The sequence below is a fragment of the Watersipora subatra genome, chromosome 10, assembly GCF_963576615.1.
Source record: "Watersipora subatra chromosome 10, tzWatSuba1.1, whole genome shotgun sequence".
NCBI lineage: Eukaryota > Metazoa > Bryozoa > Gymnolaemata > Cheilostomatida > Watersiporidae > Watersipora > Watersipora subatra.
In genome coordinates, this window is record NC_088717.1 from 731,321 (window position 1) to 753,304 (window position 21,984).

General features: G+C 38.4%; 2 protein-coding genes across 3 annotated transcripts in view; one reads left to right on the forward strand and one right to left on the reverse strand.

Annotated features, from left to right (window-relative positions):
• Positions 1 to 2,166, forward strand: part of LOC137407346 (leucine--tRNA ligase, cytoplasmic-like) — a 60,760-nt gene extending 58,594 nt beyond the window's left edge. For both annotated transcript variants that reach the window (XM_068093970.1, XM_068093971.1), the window contains exon 24: positions 1,771 to 2,166. In XM_068093970.1, the coding sequence (XP_067950071.1) occupies positions 1,771 to 1,994 (224 nt within the window). In that variant the 3' untranslated portion in view covers positions 1,995 to 2,166. The remainder of the gene's footprint in view (positions 1 to 1,770) is intronic.
• A 141-nt stretch (positions 2,167 to 2,307) lies between these two features.
• On the reverse strand, positions 2,308 to 21,304 carry LOC137407350 (uncharacterized). The gene is made up of 11 exons (XM_068093974.1): positions 21,200 to 21,304; positions 20,209 to 20,302; positions 17,252 to 17,444; positions 15,533 to 15,639; positions 12,844 to 12,988; positions 10,424 to 10,583; positions 7,789 to 7,980; positions 6,237 to 6,387; positions 5,347 to 5,487; positions 4,731 to 4,849; positions 2,308 to 2,447 (listed from the first exon to the last, which is right to left on the reverse strand). Exons 2-11 carry the CDS (start codon positions 20,270 to 20,272, stop codon positions 2,322 to 2,324), a joined length of 1,398 nt encoding a protein of 465 aa, XP_067950075.1. The 5' UTR covers positions 20,273 to 20,302; positions 21,200 to 21,304; the 3' UTR covers positions 2,308 to 2,321.
• Between the last annotated feature and the right edge of the window lie 680 nt (positions 21,305 to 21,984).

A 21,984-nucleotide genomic window follows, 5' to 3' on the forward strand; every position in this document is an offset into this window, starting at 1 on the left:
TAAAACATGGTGAATCTTTTGATACCAAATAACTGTAATGTGAATTTTGTTGCAAGTCAACCTTTAATTATTCATGTTTAAAATACTCCTTTTTGAATGGCTTTATCATTGGCAATCGAAGTTCTCATTGCTTAGAGAAATTTTGAGAGTTATGAGAATGTTTTTAAACACATTGTGGACAATAGTTGTGTTGAAAAACGTTCGGCTCCCTGTGTCAGGCCGTAATAATGTCTGATGTACTTTTTAACATTCATTAGCCTTTGACTATAATCAGTAGGATCCTATCGAGTTATTGCAGATCTCTATATTTATGTAAATATTAAAGGTCATGAACCTGTCAGATTTTATTACAAACATTTATTTTTATTACCAAAAACAAATTAATAAATTATTTGTTGATTTTTACTATGAGGATGTCCGCATATATTTTATCTAAAAAGTCAGTTGCAGAAAGAAATTTTGTTAAAGACCTGATTGGCAGATCATTTACGATTATCGGCCAACCACAACCTAGCTAAATAAACGGGTTATTTCTTGAGTGTAAGCCTCTGACAATTAATCCGTTACAAGAACCAATCAGAAAAGACCAGCCACTGTGTAGCCTGGGCATGGCTCTCGTGGGAATTGAGAGAGAGCCTGGGACACATAGCAACACGCGGGGAAGACAACTCTAAGTCGACTTCTGAAGTCGCTAATATCACCATCATTATTTCCGAAGGAGTATCGTGTGACGGTCTTATTTATGATCTACACGAGTATTATGTATTATTGTTAATCTGAATTGGCAGCAAACAAACGCTGGTTAGTAAGTATGAAATGTTGGTTGCATAATAAATCAATCACGAGAGTTATATTATTTCATATGTTCAATTCATTATATTTTAATATGATTTAATAAAAAATTAAATCGATTGAATAAAAAAATTCACAATAACAATACAAACATAGCAAACGAATAGCAATAGAACAACAAAAATGAATCGCACGCTGCTAGTAAAGAAAAGTTTGTCTAGTAAAAAGTAATCTCAGTTTTATTTTACTCACGAGTATTATGATTACTCGCGACAGTTATTATGAACAACTCGGACCTAACACTGCAAAACGGTGCCATCTGAAAGCAAATACTCTTTTCCAAAGCCAGTAGGAAGAACTATAAATTGGTCGAAACCTGCGATAATATGTTGTAAAGCTTGAAACTGTTCTGGTCTCAGTGTGACAATGCCTAGCTTTGATAGTAATTTTTGAATCGCTCCATTTTGTATCAGTATAGGAAATGAAACTGCTAACGTGAAAACGCAAGAGAATAGTAACCTATGGTTCTTATCGTTTTATTATCAAACGGGGTGTTACGTAACCACCCAGTCTATCAAAAATACAGGGCTTTTTACTAGATCAAGTCACGTGACCGTGACACTAGGCTTTTAAACGCGCCACATCTAATACATCGTGAGATCCGAATCTAACGACACGCTTCCATTAGTATCAGTCTGAGCGTCATATGTAACATATGTCGCTAGTTTTGCAGAAGTTATCTTACCTTTTTTTCGCTATGTGTCTCAGGCTCTCTCTCCCAATCCCCCACGAGGGCCATGCCCAGGCTAGCCACTGTGGTTATCACTAACAATAGTCAGTTTCACTTTGAAGACCCTAAAACATTGCTTGTCTCCTTCCCTTATTCATGAATCCTTATTCATATTGGTAAATATGAATTGGTAAATAAGGATGGTATGTGGCTGTATTCATGAATCCTTGAATTTTATATCCTTTCAGCGCACTACACCATTGAGCTCTACAGTTATGATGACCCGGTCAGCGGACCGCGGAAGATTCCTAAAGCAAACAACCTTTTGGCTGGACTCAGTCCTCTTCCAGATAGTGCGACCTTCACCCTTACCAAGAATACTAACATTATTCAATTGGTTTCGAATGGTGTTCAGTCATCTGGTGAGATAAGCAAATTGGTCTACATGGTTGACAAGCACGAGACTCGGTGAAAGTTCACAGAGTTTTACACAAACTCTGCTAGATGCATATCTTACTGAATGGTCGCAAAAGTTGTTTGAGGCTTCTTTATTCTAATTGAATAATTCTGCATTTATATAAAAATTAAATGTCATCAAAAGGAATGTATTTATAGGTGTAATTAAACTTTGATTATCTCTTTGATTGGCAGTAAAAGAATGAGCAGTACACTGAAAATTCAGTTCATCAAAAAGAAATGTTTGATGAATTGAATACAATAACAATAATGTAGTCGTGTTAAAAATATTCATATGTTGAGCTGCATAGAAAGTGCGCAGTCTGATAGTGTGGCTTTTGCACTATGTCATTAAGAAGACAACAGCTGGAATCAGTGCAAACAATATGTTGGAGGGCGCTTTTGAAGTGGCAGCGTTATCATCTCTGACAATCGCTATGTGGTCATCAATGTCATAATATGTCTCTCTCTACAATCAAACAGGATTTAAATTTAGTAATCAATTTCAGATTGCTCAGTGAGTCCCTGTATGTCTTTAACATCATCTATTCACAGTATTAGATAGTAAATGCTTTCACAAGTGCCCTGTGTGCTGGTAACACTTTCTATAAATACATAGCATTCACAAGACAGCTTCTATTCTGATGTAATCTGTTTTAGTCACGCCAATGTCTGTCATGTCAATTCAGTGTTCAAATGTTACATCGGCGCATTGTAGATTAACTACCATCTGTGGAACATTTGATATTTTAACCATGCAAGTATTATAAGGTTTTAACAAGCATGTCAACTATCAGATGCATCATCCACTTTAACCTTTCACGTTACCTGATATATCTGTAAAAATAAACGAGAGCGATGTTGTCTGCACTATCAGGGCAGGCAAACTATTCGATACGTCGTTTGTGACTTGGGCCCACATTTTACATGAGTTATATAGTTTTGGTTTTTTGCCCACGTCTTTAGCCAGACAATGTTCACATAATTCTGGTCCACATGAAACAACGCGCTTGCATGACATCATTTTATTGTTATACAAAGATGTTTGTTCTCAGGGGAAGCATGGTCCATGAAGTTAAAACTGGCGAGAACATTTGCACATATGCATTTGGCCATAGTATATATAGAATTAACTAGCAGTAAGCGCGCAACATTTATTCTTCTGCTCGGAATGTCTATAATTTATCAACACAAAATGCTACACTGCTTTCATGACAACAATGCATGAGCATGATTATTGAACGCAATTGTCCATAATGCATGCAAAGGCACATTCTGGAGTTTATATACTAGCGGAATGACCAGCGTTGCACGGGTATTAAAAATCAGTTTATAAACAGTGATAGGTAATGTAGGAGCAATCCACTTGCCATTAGCCTGGCACATTGCCAATCGCTAATTTGAGTAAGCTTACTAATGAGCTGTAAGAGCAAGCATAAAATTATGTTGCACCATAACGGAGAGCGGTTTACATATTTTCACCCACATAGCGACATATGTCGCCAAATGAATCCATCGATCTCATGTACCATAGTTGGTAAGGTATTGCTCCCACCTGGTGAGCAGGAGGTTCTGGGATCAAATCTTCTGCGATACAAATTTTTCATTGCTAGATGTTAATCGCTATAGCTGGACAAACAGACAGACACCGAACGATAGACAAACACCGAACAACAACGCTGACTAACTATGAGATTTACGAGAACGATTTCGTATATACATGTATATATAGATGGAAAACGAAAGTGCTAAGATAGCCAATCAAGCCCAACATTGCTTGGAGTGGGCCTGGTTTTTCACATTGAACCAGCTGTAGGTCAAGTTATACTGCTCTTATTATAGTAAAGAATATTCTGTAAATGTTGGAGGTCAGATTGGCGCGGTTACTAGGGTGGTTAGTAAGGCATCGGATATGTAAAGCCGAAGGTCGAGTGTTCAATTACGGTGCACACCTTTATGGAAGCACTTCATTTACTGCCTTCTTATAAGTATTTTTATGAGTTTTATAAGTATATGGATAGATTAAGAAACAACAAAAATTATTTAGAAAATATACAGTACTATCATAAAAAGTTATTTATAAAAATAAATCTATCGCTGGTTGTTTGGAATAGCATCACTCAGCCCATGCTGATTTTCAGCACTTAACACTTCCAAGATGGCTGGTTCACTCAAACTAATGGAGAACTCACACGGTTCTGGTTCTAGCAAGTTAGGCTGTTATGTATAGTTCTTGATCAGACATGCATTTTAGTGGCGAATGCTGTCACTTAGGCAAGTATCAATGACCAGAACAAGAAGCATCCTTGTCTATTCATGTTCTCAACGTAGTTTGACAGATACGTTATTTGAGTGAAAAATGAGTTTTGGGTTGTCATCTTGGATTTTCCAGGCACAAGGACCAAGAAATTCCGCTATAACTGACAAGCAGGCCCGTATTTCCTGGCCGGCTGAGCCGCCCCAACTTTTTAGGATTTTTCAGCGACTAAGTACAGTCAAACTCGGATAACTCACATTCGAGACAAAATGTAAAATTTTATCTCAAACACATGGTTAACTCGAACGGATTTGTTTGGTCCGTTCCCACGCAATGATAAATTGCTTTAGATAACTCGATAATACTATAGGCTATACTAGCCATTGCAGCAAAAAATATGATAACTACAATCAGTAATGTGTAACATAGGAACTTTATGAAATGATTATAATATGGTATATAATCAGCTACAGTAAGTGATATTATTTCACTTACGTATTCTGTGACACCGTATGTACAATCATATGCGCATTCATCTACATATGCTGAGTTCAACTTGGGAGAATCATAGGAACAAGACGTTCTGCAAGCGTCACTCACATCTGCTTCAAAATCTATCACCAAAAACAAACACTACACAATGTCACTACAGTTCTATCACAATGTCACTACAGTTCTATCACAATGTCACTACAGTTCTATCACAATGTCACTACAGTTCTATCACAATGTCACTACAGTTCTATCACAATGTCACTACAGTTCTATCACAATGTCACTACAGTTCTATCACAATGTCACTACAGTTCTATCACAATGTCACTACAGTTCTATCACAATGTCACTACAGTTCTATCACAATGTCACTACAGTTCTATCACAATGTTCTAGCAATATCAATTGTTTTACCAAAGTCCCTAAACAGACAATAATAATAAGGAAACGTATTTAACACAAGATGAGCAGGTGTGTCAAAAAGAGTACATCTGGAGACGTAATGGCATTACAGTATATTCAAGTAGTAGGGTGGGTTATCGCCTCAATCGGAGAGGTACGTAGCGATAAAGCGTGGTAATGAAGTACTGTTGGTCGATTATACACAAATACTTACCCTCTATGACATTAGCTCCAAATGTCTCACACCCTTCAACTAATATGCCAAGCGTCTCTAATTTGACAATTTCTTCAGGCAAGCTGACGATCACACTGAGTCCCTGTCCAGACATGCTGACAGCGACATTAGTATGGATATCTGTAATCAGCAAGAACAACAGTGATAACAGTGGTAATGGATTAGATTGTTCTCTTTGTCATTGCGCAGGCAAATTGACTAATAGTTATGCGTCATGGCGGCTGTGGACATAAGCAATGAGTCACCATGAATCATCATATAGAAATGCTAATAGCGGAGTTCGTGTAACCACCTCATGATCATGATTTACATGTTCAAAATTTAATAGTTTTCTGTTTATCATCGACTATAAGCAATATTCAGCCAATGTGAGTCACTTTTGTCATTCGTGTTCCGATGAGTAAGTTAGTGTCAGTTGGTTTAGTCCTCTCGCTGAGGTAGCGCTTGTTTGACATCATAATTTGAGCATAATTTTGACATTTGTTTAACCAAGGAATAAACAGAATATTTGATAAGAATATGATTCAGAGTAGGCAGCCAGATGAAAACTAAAATATGACACATTTCTCTTCTCAGGGGACATTCAACCCAAAGCAGTTCCAGGGGTTTGTCAAGTAATAGAGCTAGCCAATAGAAACTTATTAAGCAGTAGAGTTAGCCAATAGAAACTTATCAACTAATGGAGTTAGCCAATAGAAACTATCAACTAATAGAGTTAGCCAATAGAAACTATCAACTAGTAGAGTTAGCCAATAAAAACTATCAACTAATAAAGTTAACCAATAGAAACTATCAACTAATAGAGTTAGCGAATAAAAACAAGACTCTTTTAGATGTATATATAATGAATAGGAGAATTATAATTTTACCGGAGTAAGATAGGACCAACAAATTAGAGCTCGTCTCTGTTTTTATGTTTGCTGTCTGAAGAAGGGTTTGTGTGGCTAAACTCCCATCCGATATTCTGGTTGTATAACTATCAAGCACCCGACCGACTTTGTCAAAAAACTGAATAAAAACCTACAACAAAGCGATTGAGATGTGTGTAGCTTTACTTATTTGCGCAGTAAATGGAACTCCTATTCAAGTTAGTTACTGCTAAAGAAAAAGCGTCTCATATTTCACCACTCCTTAATTTGTCCCACGATGTCAGCTATGGGAGGAAGTAAGACACCTACAAGCAATCTATTGATAATATATTGAGTTAGAACTGTGGCACTTGTCCTTGCTTGTCAATAAACTGTGTGCGCTAAACAGTGAGCTTTTGCTAGACGGCATTGCTTCAAGGGTGTCTAGGCATGACTAAACCTTCCAATGCTTCAGAAAACACTCCACAGCGAACAAGCTTTATTGATAAACCTGCACAGAATTTTAGCAGAAAGTATCGATATCTCTCTATCATTTGCATTCATTTTTTATGTTTGAAGTAATCTGACTGCCAGGATGTTTCTAGATTAAAACATATAAAGCTTCATCACGATTAAAATGCTCAAATCAACTGAAAGTGTGATTATGACATCTAAGATTGTAAAGAGACCGACAAAGTAGAGACGCGTAATGCGGCAACTTGAACACAACAGACGATATCAACTATAGCAACTAGTGACATCATTTCGCACGGATTTTTCTTCAGAGTGTTTTAACCGCGATCAAGTTTTGTCGTTTTTAATCTTGTAACATCCTGGCAGTCAGATCACCTAAATCATCAAAAACAATTGCAAATGATAGAAAAATACTGATACTTTCTGATAATACTGAACTTTTTGTGTAGGTTCATCTTTAACAGTGCAAGGATATTGAAAGTAGTCTTAACATATTCTAAAATATATATTAACAATAATATCTCTTGCAGAATGCAGGTGTCGTTCGATTGACAAGTAGACGCAGTGATTGTATAAATATTTGATCTACTTAACCACATCAAACTTGTTAATGTGATATTCAATGAAGCATTCCAAGAGATAACAATTCCAAGAGATAACAATTTACTGTTAAAAGCAGTTTCGAGAATAGCAATTAAAATATAACATTTGGAGTAGCTTCGAGTGTTTTGGTGACAAATCTGCAAACGGTCAATTTTTTCACAAATTATTTCAAAAGTATTCAAATTAAAATTTCATATTCAGAAGGTTGATTTAGTTGAACAGGTTCACATGGTCACATAAACTGGTTGAAAATGTCGGAATAATTAACGCATCAGTTTGGCCAGTGGACCTTATTTAGCAAGCTTTCAATAGATGGCTTCACGGCTATATAAACTGAAGCATCCACTCAGCACTTCAGCCAATGTCAAACTACGTGAGATGTTTGAAAAATGAAAATGAGTAGTTAATTATTGTGGCGCACAAAAACCTTTTGTTATTGTTATCATGTTTGAAGACGTGTAAAAAGGCAGCCACAATTCCTAGTACTCCTACTTACACTAGTTAGAATAATCCGGCCAGACATGGGCACCAGCTCACTGCCTGTACCATCCACTCTCAAGTATGTATTCCATAGCAGAACATTGGACGCTTCCAGACCTGCGCATGTTTCAACATGGCTGCCATCTTTGTAGAAATGCATGAAGCCACGTACAGATCTCGTCGTTTGGTCAGACATTAGTTCTGTCGTCTGCAACAGTGTCACAATTTTGGTCAGAGACTTATGAAGGTGCGATATCTTCTCATTCACACCGCGTGACTACAGGTGATCACCGCATGACTACAGGTGATCACCGCATGACTACAGGTGATCACCACACGACTACATGTGGTATTAAAATTTAGAATGTTTGAACACCTGGTGTGTGATTCTATTTCTAACAGTTACGTATGCACTGCAGTTCAAACAATATCTTTTTAATATAATTGCTCAAATTTGATACTCGTGCACCTAACATGAACGATATTCAACTAACAGTTGAATTTCCTGTCGCTAGAGAACTGGACAATTTAGAGGAACTCAGATCACGAAGGTTTCAGTCGACAATGAAAACTGTTGTGTACATGCTTGTAATTTGAATGTTTCATGTCGGTCGCATTTAACTGTTTAGAATCTTGTATTTACTTGCTAACTTCCTGCTATAGCTGGTCAAAATATTTTTCGTACATTTTGGTGAAGGACACCGCTGGGTACATCAGCCGATGGCCAGTTATTAGTGTTCGTTTGATTTTTGTGACCGGCAATTCGCCTCCTAAATGACTACCTATCTGACCTACGCAGGCGGTTGATATTTGACGTGTACAAATATATTTGTCATTCTTTCTGACTAGTAATAAACGTTGGCTTGTTCTGTGAGAGAAAATGAAGTGACACTGGATCTGTTTCGATTTGTTGTAATTAGACAAGCATTTGTAAATTAAACAAATACACACTGCAGTTAGGCCGACTTATTGAAGCATACTTTAGACTTTTGGAAAAACCTGCCCAAATAGTGGGAAGTGTACCTGCAGGTTCATTCCAACTAATTCTTGTCACAGAGCATTTTAGAGACATTGGCCAACTACAGATGTTCATTGAATCTGATTTAGTCATGAAAACTATTATGTAAGAAGTGAAAACAAAGTGCATTTCCCTGCCAAGCAAACACTACATGTCAGGCAGACACTTGCAGTTAAATGTCTTGCAGACACTTGTCTGGGTTACTCAGGGCAACATGTGGACAAAATGATAAGCAGCTCTATAATATGATCAACTGTCTAACTGCAGTTTCAAACCAGCGTAAGTAATGCACAAAATTTGTATCCTGTTGCACGACCCGATGGATGATTTACAATACGCTAAATGATTGTAACCCATTGGGAGAGAGTCCTTATCACATATGAAAGCTCCCAATCGGCTTCAGCTACTTATACGTTTACACAGCATTTAGAGGAAAGATTCGGACAATTTTTAACCAACCTAACCTATATTTAAATTGTTTGAAACAATTATAGAAATGTATCTGAAGATGTTTTATTGTATTAGTTTAACGATCAAAAGCAAATACAAAATATAATATACATCAATAGGGATGTGTAACACTGCAGCTTGAACCCGGATGTAGCTTATGTCCCAACAAGAAGGACAAAAAGGAAACATGACTGATGATGTTATTTATGGAAACGTATCTTCGTTCTGAGCATTTGATCGCAGTTAAGTTTTATCGATATTAATCTTGAAACATCCTTGCAGTCAGACCACCTCAAACATCAAAAACAATCGCCAATGATAGAAAAGTCCGATACTCTGATAAAATCTACTAAAACTTTGTGAAGATCATCTGTCAAACTTAAACGTATGTCGGAGTTGTCGACTATGTGCGCCGGAACCGATAGCATCGATGAAACAACGCCGATATATTGAGAAAGTTTGAAGCTACAAACTTTGCCAATATTTTGACGGATCATCAACGATGCTATCGGTGCGACCGCCTGTACAATGTGTACCATTTCAGCGATAGTGATGCGCAGTTGCGGATAGCGTGATTTATTTACTTTCGTTTATGATAGTTGCTGCGAGCCTAGTATTTGATTCAAGCGCGTGAAAACAAATGAGATTTCTTCGCGAAGAATTAAAAAGAAAAATGAGAACACTACATCACGAAGTATTCGCTGATGTGAACGCGGATGGATTTGTGATAGTGTGGACATTGTTATCATCGACGATCACCAAAGTATTGTGGCATCAACACCGAGATATAGTGTGAACCAGGTAACTTAGAACAGCTCATAGGAGAGTGCATGCAGCCCATAGGAGAGTGCATGCAGCCCATAGGAGAGTGCATGCAGCTCATAGGAGAGTGCATGCAGCTCATAGGAGAGTGCATGCAGTTCATAGGAGAGTGCATGCAGCTCATAGGAGAGTGCATGCAGCTCATAATAGAGTGCATGCAGCTCATAGGAGAGTGAATGCAGCTCATAGGAGAGTGCATGCAGCTCATAGGAGAGTGCATGCAGCTCATAGGAGAGTGCATGCAGCTCATAGGAGAGTGCATGCAGCTCATAGGAGAGTGCATGCAGCTCATAGGAGAGTGCTTGCAGCTCAGGGCACACTGATTAGATAATGTTGGTATTAGGAGCATAAATGGACCTACAGGAGTCTGGTATTTAGTATAGGGGTCAAAGGAAGCTCCAATTTTCTCAAGAGGAAGACTGGCAGCGGTGATAGTAGCTAAAGCAGCGATTACTTTGCTCGAGCAAGATCCTTGTTCCTCCGTGTATCTGGACATGCAGCGACTGATGGCAGCATCCTTTCTAGATAACAAGAATATCAACATTATTAATCATGGTGTATCAGTTACAAATGTTGTTTATTTGGTTGACTAAAACTGCTTGCAGTGGATCATGATGAAAGCTTTTGATATATACAGCAAGTGTCATGATTAAGTAAACACTAGTGGAGACTCGTTAACATGTTGCCATGGCTACCTCAAAAATCTTCCAGTTTAGCGACGCTTGACAAGAGGAACCATTTCACAAGCCATTGATTTGGCGCCAACACCTGTACCGATCTGTTCCATGTATGCTTTTCCGTACAGCACTGTGATGGTTAGTACAGAATACTTTTGTACAACACACAGTTGATTGGGTTATTATTTTTACATTATAACAGTTATGGGGGTCCTCCCATGTTTTGTGACGATTCTGACGACCCGACGACAGGGATATTTAAAAAGTGACAGACGAGACGACCATTTACCAATGTAGGTGACGAGGATTGCGTAAATAGGATTACTAAAGGTACGGCTGCACGTAACGAATTTTTCGTTTGTTCGGAGTTCTGGCCGAAATCACGAAAAACGCAGAATCAATCGGTCAAAATTCACAGAATAATTTGAGCTGTGCATGCCCACCGAGTTCGTCGACGAAAGGCCTTTAACAGATTAAACAAATTATTAGCGAGCACGATTCTAGCAGCTTTAGCAATTAGTATAGTCCAAGACATATACCGTGACACACAATAAAAATACAGAAGCATTTCAACAAAGAACACACGATGTAACTGTCTAAGTCGCGCTATTATTAGTTAGCAAACACGACTTTAGCAAATTTTAAGATATACGTAGTCCGAAAACATAATGCGACACACAAGAAAATTATCACAGAAAGTTATGATAGTAAATACGATGCAACCGACTTGTTTGCGCTAGAGATGTCGACATTCTCTACCACAAAACTTTTGCTGCTAAAAAGGAAATATAATTAAAAAATAAACAAATTGTAGCTATAGCGTCCAAACAATAACTACATTCAATAACGCAATTTAAGCAATTGCATCGTGTGTACTATGTTGATTTGCACTTATACTTTTACTATTGTGTGTCATTATACGTCTCTTTGACTATACTAATTGCAAAAGCTGCTGAGATCGTGCTCGTTAGCACGATTCTAGCAGCGCAGAATAATTCTGTGTGTTTCAATCATTTCGTGATTTTGGTTAGAACCAACGGAAATTTTGTTACGTGTTGCCGTACCGTTAGTAACTTATTATTTGTTCATAAATCACCACGGTCAACCGAAACTTCACTAGTTTTGGTTTGAAGCATCTGGCCCAGCATTTATAGACTGCCAAATAATTAAAGCAATGAAATGCCACGACATTGACAGCAAATCCGTTTCCAAGTCTGTGACTGACAGTGATTATTAAAGGCAATCTCGGTCTATTTTCCGTACAAGAAATATAGCTCTAAAAACCTAAGACGGCTCAGAGCCATCGAGTGTGGCTCTGAGACGGCTGTCACTCTTCGCGGAGTAATCAGCAACGCTCCCAAACATCACTAATATGTTTGTGAAGGTCGCTGGTTGAGCCATGCTTTTGGTTAGCAGAAGTTCAAACCTAGCGAGTTTCAGATTTTTAACGCAACCCAGTGCCACCAGTATAGATATTTGTATTAAAATAACGAATGTGAAGAAAGAGGTTGTTTTGGTTACCAATTTGAAAAAGGTGACAGTGATTTTAAAAGTGACGACAGTGATTTTAAAAGTGACGACAGTGATTTTAAAAGTGACTATTCTGACGACAGCTTTGTGTGGTAGGACCCCCAGTTATTAAAAATAATAAAAACAGTTTTTCTCTAGACTAAATATAAAAAGGATTATTAGAAGTAGGTTTAAAGATGAAACTTCATATTGTCAGCGGGGCGGGGTGTTAACAACAGTGTTAACAGCAGTGTTAACAACAGTGTTAACAACAGTGTTAACAGCAGTGTTAACAACAGTGTTAACAACAGTGTTAACAGTAGTGTTAACAATAGTGTTAACAACAGTGTTAACAACAGTGTTAACAGCAGTGTTACAGCACGGACACACTCACATACTCCCCATTACCATTCGGGTATCAGCCCGACTTCTCTTGCTCTACATGAAGATGTCTAACTGTGGCTTATTCATAACTTATGTAACTTATGTAACCGTGATCTTAATTCATAACTTAACTAACTATGATTGGTTAGTCGAAACAGTCTTTCTATAACTCTCTCATTTCATCCCTAGCGGACAGATAACAAAGACATACTTGTTCTTTCGCTGCACTCCTGCTAAGTATGTTGTCGGTCTCGCGTTGTCGTTAGCGAGAAGGCAACCATCCGGTGGTAGGCCAGTCGGCTCTGGATACAAGACGCATGGATTCTCTGACAGGGTATTTATTGCACCCTGTATTGCTGCAGGAAAACAGAAAGAACACTTCATCATAAAAAATATGTATTGCTAAATTTAGAGTGGCACTGAAGCAGCCTCTGTTAATAATGTGGGATAGCCCACCCTTGGGGCTTGCTTGCTGATTTTCAGGCACAGCACCTTAATTAGCAATGCTATTGTGTATTGGGGTCAGCTCCACTACTTTCACGGCACAAATTGATTAAATATTTACATATGTATTTTTTCTTTTTTTCATTATTACTAATTTCATATTGTTTATCGTCGATGCAAATAAAACAACAACGCGAAAACAAACAAGCTTCATAGCTCATCTACTTGAAATAGCCTCACTATTCTCACGGCGCATATCTCTAAAAATCAAAAATACTAATTACATGTATTTTCTTGTTTAGCTAGTAAAAAGCTCGCTGGTTAAAAGTATTGTAACAAAAGAAAAACATAACACTTCTTTTTTAAATATTATCTGCTAACCCAACCAAAAAGAATGCTTTATCAAGTCTGTTAGGAATATTTAATATTTATATAAAATTTAATATCTTCTCAAAACAAACAATCTGTAAGCCGAACAACATTTTAGAAAACAAGGTTGAAAGGTCGACAGAGCTGGTAGCCTAATTGAAAGCAGAAGTAATTCTCTCATGAAGTTGACGGGCGGGCAGTTTAGTCAGAGAGGTTTAGTCAGAGAGGTTTAGTCAGAGAGGTTTAGTCAGGCCGGTTTAGTCAGGGCGGTATAGTCAGGGCGGTATAGTCAGGGCGGTATAGTCAGGGCGGTATAGTCAGGGCGGTATAGTCAGGGCGGTTTAGTCAGGGCAGTTTAGTCAGGACAGTTTAGTCAGGGCAGTTTAGTCAGGACAGTTTAGTCAGGCCGGTATAGTCAGGGCGGTATAGTCAGGGCGGTATAGTCAGGGCGGTTTAGTCAGGGCGGTATAGTCAGGGCGGTATAGTCAGGGCGGTATAGTCAGGGCGGTATAGTCAGGGCGGTTTAGTCAGGACAGTTTAGTCAGGGCGGTATAGTCAGGACAGTTTAGTCAGGGCAGTTTAGTCAGGGCAGTTTAGTCAGGGCAGTTTAGTCAGGACAGTTTAGTCAGGGCAGTTTAGTCAGGGCGGTATAGTCAGGGCAGTTTAGTCAGGGCAGTTTAGTCAGGACAGTTTAGTCAGGACAGTTTAGTCAGGACAGTTTAGTCAGGGCGGTATAGTCAGGGCGGTATAGTCAGGGCGGTATAGTCAGGGCGGTTTAGTCAGGACAGTTTAGTCAGGACAGTTTAGTCAGGACAGTTTAGTCAGGACAGTTTAGTCAGGGCGGTATAGTCAGGGCAGTTTAGTCAGGGCGGTTTAGTCAGGGCGGTTTAGTCAGAGAGGTTTAGTCAGGACAGTTTAGTCAGGACAGTTTAGTCAGGGCGGTATAGTCAGGGCGGTATAGTCAGGGTGGTATAGTCAGGGCGGTATAGTCAGGGCGGTTTAGTCAGGACAGTTTAGTCAGGACAGTTTAGTCAGGACAGTTTAGTCAGGACAGTTTAGTCAGGGCGGTATAGTCAGGGCGGTATAGTCAGGGCGGTATAGTCAGGGCGGTATAGTCAGGGCGGTATAGTCAGGGCGGTATAGTCAGGACAGTTTAGTCAGGACGGTTTAGTCAGGACGGTTTAGTCAGGACGGTTTAGTCAGGACGGTTTAGTCAGGGCGGTTTAGTCAGGACAGTTTAGTCAGGACAGTTTAGTCAGGACAGTTTAGTCAGGACAGTTTAGTCAGGACAGTTTAGTCAGGACAGTTTAGTCAGGACAGTTTAGTCAGGACAGTTTAGTCAGGGCGGTTTAGTCAGGGCGGTTTAGTCAGGGCGGTATAGTCAGGGCGGTATAGTCAGGGCGGTTTAGTCAGGACAGTTTAGTCAGGGCAGTTTAGTCAGGGCGGTTAGGTAAAGAAAGGCATTATAGCATTTAGTGCCAGGTGCAACTGATTCATAACAAATGTAATAGCATATGAATTGACGTATAATTGCTGCTCATGAAAAGCTTTTAGTAATGAATTGTTATGGCAGGTAGCTGCCCTGATCATCGAGTTTAGTAATGTAATCAACGCTGTATAACTTTAAAATGTACCGAATGTGAAAGTTGGCGTGAGATGATAGCCAGTCAGAAATTGGTTCAATAGCGAATGGAATGAGGCAAGCGCTACAGAGTTTTGACTGAGCGCATAGAAAGCTACAATATATTGATCAGTGTGTCATGGCTTACACACCCATAGAATAAGTTGGATGCTAAAACTGCTATACGATTGATCACAGGCCATGTTTCGACAGTGCAAAGACAATTGTGTGAGTACGGCTACTGGATAGCTTTGTCAACATTGATCAAGTGACTTCCCTGGAAACCTATTCAAGTAGCAATCGCCCTGCAATCATAAAACAGTTCCCTTACACAGACCAAAAGCAAAAGGGTGTACAGAGCTGTTATGTGGGTGGTCTTCAGCAAAGAGATAATCTAATCTACAATTTATATTTGTAATGTTGACTTTGATGGATTAAACAGGAATTCATAAATATAGCTCATTACCTTCCTGAGGCTGGGCATCCTTACACAGGGCGCTGCCAGCTGCCTTCACGAAATCATTGAGTTGACTATCACGACAGGAGATTTTCTCCTTGCACTCATTCACTTGGCTGCAATTTAAAGCCATAATAATATAACAATAAGATAGGTAACTATTGTGGTGCCTGGTGGTGGGAGAGTAGAAGGGCAATAAAATGAAAAGAGAGATATATATACCAAAAAGGAATTGGAGAGATAGGAAACAGTAGAAGACATGGGTGAATGTGCTACCTGTTGTGATCGGAACACTAGGGGTGGTGGCAGATCTAAGATAAGAATTAGACAGAAAATAGGCAAGGAAATAGGCAGAGCACAGTTTTCTGCTCTGTTGGTATCCGCAAGAATATCAGAGAAAGTACTCGATATCTAAGGAAAGGAGACCTACCAGATACTAGTATGTTCCAGACAAAAAGCTGAGAAAAATCAACAACAACAAGATAGAATAAGATAACATAGTCTGTATCAGATAAACAGACAGCTGAGTATATTGTCCTGTTTTAAAGCACAAAGCCTTCATGGAGTTACTCCATGATTAAATGAATGATTGACTCAAGAATAACAATAGATGTATAATTCTACAGAGTCCGTACGATTCATCGAACTGCAACCAATAAATGTTCCTATAATGTTGTCAGCTCACTCTTAGCATAATTATATTAGACATTTAATGGGCCAATCTAGGTCATGAGTCATACAAGGGAGGAGAGGCAGCATCTCTTTGATGCTAATGGCTGCCTTTCATGGACGGCGAAAGAAACTATCTGACTAGGAAGCATACTGAGGAATAGGAATCTTTATGATACTCTTGTTTTCCACGCAAAATGAACAAGAGCTGTGTCCGCTATAAAACTTTCGTAAGTCACTCCGAGATGCGTCATGTAACAGTTAACTGAACACTACACACAACAACTACTTTTACAACATCTCAATCAAGCAATGACCAACTACAAACACAAGTCTTTGTAGTTGGTCATCATACAAAAAATGGGGCATATATTAGTCACTCTAATAAAAGGTTATAGCACTCCTAGCTATAGCCTGCTATAGCACTCCCAGCTATAGCAGGCTATAGCTAGGAGTGCTATAACAGGCTAGGCTTCAATTAGTTGGAAAAAATTTAATAGCTGTCAAAATGAAAGCGCATCAGCCATTGGCAGACTTGAGGAAATCTCATGAAAGTCAAGCATAGAGAGATTCATACCGATTTAAAAAGTTATTGATAGATTCGAGAGTTTCCACGCTATTTGAGGTGTCGTCAGGTTTGATTGTCGTTTACTTTCTAAATGGTTTTCTCATTCTTAAAGCAGGGAGAGAAGATTGAGACAAACAGACGTGAGACAAACAGACAGACTTGCAGACAGGAGACAAACATACAGACAAACAGACGGACTTGCGGACAAGAGACAAACAGACAGACTTGCATACAGGAGACAAACAGACAGACATTGAGTGGTAGATGCTTGATTGAATATGATTGTTCTTTCCAGCTAGTTATTTACCTATTTAGTTATTTATGTACGTAGTCAAATGCACCAAAAACAAATTTATTAAAAAGCTGTCAGCAATTGGAACAAAATACATGAGCAAGAATATTGTTGGCTGATAAATGCGTTGGTTTGTTTAAAGAGACAACAAAACATCGATAAGTGTGCAACTGGTTCACGGCAAGTGACTTGTACTTACGAGCAGTACGTAGACAGTAAAGGGGCATCAAAGTTGTCTTTGTTGAATACTCCGTCAAAATCTATAACCTGATTGATGATTTGTATCTCATCTTCAAAAACTGTTCCACCGTTAGATTGGCATTCTGAGAATGTGCGTATGTAAGATAGGAACTCGTCCCTTGTGTTACGTGTTGAGCATTGGCTATTACAGACTACAAGAGTGAAAGGAACGAGAAAATCAAAACACTGAACAGCTTGAGACCAAAGACTGCCATTATTAAGCGGTGGAGCTGTAATACTCTCTGATCTATAATAGAATTTACTCAAAAGTGAATACACATATTTAAAAATTTATAACAACAAGTGGAACGATATTTCTAGACCAGTTAAGCTAAGAAATAACATTTTTTCTGGCTGGCATTTTGGTAAAGTGATAAAAATTATCAGTAACAAATGTGACAAAATACCCCTATATTAATATAACACTATCTGTTAACATCTGGGTCAAGGCACAATTGTAGACCCAAATTCTTTAGTAAAAATCTTTAGCTTAGTTGATAATCAATAATCGATAATAATAGTTGTTAATCAGCAGTTTGTGATATTTGGCAGACATACACTATGTTTCCATGGCGAGGATGAAGCAGATTTAGAATTGTCTGCACATTGAGTTGCCGTGTGATAAACGTTTCATCTAACATTCCATGTTGAGGATTAACACAGACGCTTTGTTAACAACAATAAGGAATTTTAGAGGTCACACAGACGCACCCGTGACTCGTCTAATCGAAATAGAATTGACTGAAGAGTATAAAACGCTTGAAATAGAATAGCTAGCGCGACATTTTCCTGCACATCATTCGCAAGTGCCGTTTCTATCATTCATGAAATATTCAATAAAAACTTACAATTAACAAAATTCACTTGACTCGCTATTCTTTGCCGTTTCCATCGTGCAGACGAAACTCACTGATTAACTGCATCATGGAAACTCGCTGATTAACTGCATCATGGAAACTCGCTGACTAACTGCATCATGGAAACTCGCTGATTAACTGCATCATGGAAACATCGTGACTTCATGAAAATATTACGTAATAAAAACTGCAGCCCGCCTGCCGTTTAATATAAGTTAACTGTTGCACATCAATGCAAAGTTGTCTCCTCTGTAATCAGTTTTACATCTGCCTAGCACTGCAGCTGAATGTGTTGACAGCAGATGATATTAGCGGATGCAAGTTTGAAGGGAATGAAAACTTAATGAACTGGAAAGCTCCAATGAGATTTAGTTTAAGTCAATGAATGTTCAAACGCTTTGACAACTCACAACAGATTGTAGTTATTGTAAAATGAAATGGTTGACAAGCCAGCTTCCCAGCTAACAACTTATTAATTCATTTTGTGTCTGTCACTTAATTCATTTTGTGTCTGTCACTTGATGGAAGTTTAAATACATAACACACTGAGACAGGTGGTTAGACCAAGATCACACTACACATGTTTCAATATAGGGAGGCGTGTCAATAATGCTAGCAAATGTAAATTGAGCTAGAACTTTGCTAATTTAATTTTCAATGAATATAAATATCATGAGTATCAATGGGTATCAATGGGTATCAATGGGTATCAATGAGTATCAATGGGTATCAATGGGTATCAATGAGTATCAATGGGTATCAATGAGTATCAATGAGTATCAATGGGTATCAATGAGTATCAATGAGTATCAATGAGTATCAATGGGTATCAATGAGTATCAATGGGTATCAATGAGTATCAATGGGTATCAATGAGTATCAATGGGTATCAATGAGTATCAATGGGTAATGTCCAATTTTGTTTTATTGTGTTTGAAATGTTTTTTTTGTAGACACTACTATAATCCTATGAGACATGTAGACACTACTATAGTCCTATGAGACATGTAGACACTACTATAGTCCTATGAGACATGTAGACACTACTATAGTCCTATGAGACATGTAGATACTACTATAGTCCTATGAGACATGTAGACATTACTATAGTCCTATGAGACATGTAGACACTACTATAGTCCTATGAGACGTGTAGACACTACTATAGTCCTATGAGACGTGTAGACACTACTATAGTCCTATGAGACGTGTAGACACTACTATAGTCCTATGAGACGTGTAGACACTACTATAGTCCTATGAGACATGTAGACACTACTATAGTCCTATGAGACATGTAGACACTACTATAGTCCTATGAGACATGTAGACACTACTATAGTCCTATGAGACATGTAGACACTACTATAGTCCTATGAGATTTGTGCCTATTTGAAAATGCGAAAGTATATCAACAGAATTAGCCAATGATACACGAGTATCACGGAAGGATTCTAAATTTCTTCCACTCCAAATCATATGAAAGATAAAATCTGAATGCGTTGGACGCTATTTCGTTGCGCTAAATTAGTACACAGTCATCCCGTGTGATATTACTTTGGCATCATAGAAACACTTACAGCTGAAGGATCCGAACCAAAACACTCAACTAAGCTCTCCCCAGTGGAGGTAAACAAATTCAGCACTCAACAATGCAGGTCTCCGCTACGAAGACGCTTCACTGCTACTCTCTACTACTTCTGCTTGACTTGTGCCTTTACATTAACATTTACATGCCAAGGATTGGTTGATCGTTCAAAGATGATGAAATGATTTCATTTTTAGTACAACTATTTGACTTCCGTGCATTGAGAAGTGGTCTGAAAGTGAGTCTACTGAAAAGAGTTTGGTTTTGAGGTATTCATCACAAATCCTGGAACGGTCTGCAATGTGCAACTCCAAATCGTTGAACCTGTAGGAGCTAATTCGTCGACAGCAGGCCCCCATTCCAAACAAGTGAACAATTGTTCATGTAATTGGCATACTTCAATGAGTGAGCCAGTCGATCATTAACTCCTATTTCCTCGTCAATATTGTCTTCATAAACCAGCTTACTAACCTGAGAGCAAATATGTGAGGCAAAGAGAAACAACTGATAAAAAGTTCTCCTTTAGAAATCTCATGCTGGGAAAGCTTTCACTCTGAAGGAAAATCTAAAACAAAAAATGTTCATGTGAAGTAGAGGTAAATACACAATGCTAGGCTGATATGTAGAAGCATTCATTTTCAAGTCATAAGTTAGCATATAACCTCTAATTTAACGACACCTCTATTTGACCGCCACCATAGAGGAAGGGTTAAAAAATAGAACACCATGGCATTCAATTAGAGGTTTTACGGTATATGTTACTATTAAAAGTCAGGTGTCTTTTTGTAAACCTGTGCAGCCGTTAGAAGATCATGGCATACTTCAGGTCTGCAGTTATTAAGGTTTTATATATACATTCAGCACTGAATCTGGATCCAGTTCATCGGCTAGTTTCAGTCTAACGTCTAAGATAGTTACAGGCATAAAAATGATTTGTGTCATTGGCTACATCAAACTGCATGTTTGAGTGATCATCTGAGGAACGGCCTTTAACCAACAAGTTTTTGCTTTCTACTACTAGGCTCAGTAAGGAAGGGTACCAACTACCTCTAGCTACATTCAACAGCTGCTGAAATATTTAAAAGAATATGCAATTGCGAGCAAGTTGTGGCGTCAACTCGGTGCTCAAAGATAAAACACCTGCTGTGAAAACTGATTGATCATTGATAGGATCAATGATATACAGCCCCCCTTGGGGGGCTGTATATCATTGATAGGATATTGCTGTTGCGCTTTTTAGAAAAGACGTACATCCTCCAAATGATTTGTAAAGACTGGATAGAAGCTAGTACGACCATTCATCAGTTGCTAAAGTTTGAATGAAAACTGGGCTGACATATGCTAGAAAAAAATAAATACACAATCGCGCTCTACTCAGCTTTGAATGTTACAATTAAGCTAGTTTACCAAAAAACATCTTTGGTTTCTTTGCAATAGCAATGTTTTTGATAAACCAACTTACCTGCTTTTAGTATATACCCGGTAATGTATTTCCTTTGATGTACCAGTTTTTTCCTGTAGGACTCGCTTAACTTTCAGCGTAGTGACTGTCTGCGGTATGCTTAGTCACGGGCAAATGCTTCATTTTATACTCACTCGATTAGTGAAATCAGAACCAATGATCTTGAGGGACGACTAGGCTCCGCCTACTGTCTGAGTCATACTTGTTGAGCAGTCCGAGATGCAGTGGTGGCAAGGTGGAGGGGTAGCAGCAATGAGACAGCAAGATAGAGCTTTTTTGCTCATATTCATGATCACAAAGTGGAAATCCTTAATGCAATGTGTAGTAAATTTTTAGCAAGGTATTGTGGTATATGACGTTCACTATCCCAAAGTTGTAAAAAACCACCATTGTGCTCATTTTGTATTTTATATGATTATGCCTTATATGGTAGACGCTCCTATAACATAAATAATCCGTTCCAGGAATGTTTCCGTTATAGAGAATTTACGTTATACGAACAGTAAAATACATGTAAATTGCCTAATCCGTTCCAATATCTTTCCAAACTCTCCTCTTTGGCCATGCAAAAAGAAAAATTTTGACTTTTAATTTGTGGGCTGTACTGTAACTGCAGAATTATTGGTTTGCATCAACCACTTTTCTCCTTTTTATGATCAATCTCACTGGTTTTGTACACCATGATTGAGGTAATTTTACAACAAGTTGAGGGGGATTGAACTTGTTCAACGTTCATTTCCAGTGATTTGCTTTTTTAATCTAAACGGAAAAGTCCATTCTGTAAA

Excerpts from the sequence above, each read along its gene's own strand:
- LOC137407350 (XM_068093974.1), bottom strand. The coding sequence starts at position 20,272 with ATGAGATTTCTAAAGGAGAACTTTTTATCAGTTGTTTCTCTTTGCCTC. Across the intron at positions 5,488-6,236 it reads GTTGGTCCTATCTTACTCCG|ATATCCATACTAATGTCGCT; the intron begins GTAAAATTATAA and ends TGCTGATTACAG. Across the intron at positions 4,850-5,346 it reads TGGAGCTAATGTCATAGAGG|ATTTTGAAGCAGATGTGAGT; the intron begins GTAAGTATTTGT and ends TTTTGGTGATAG.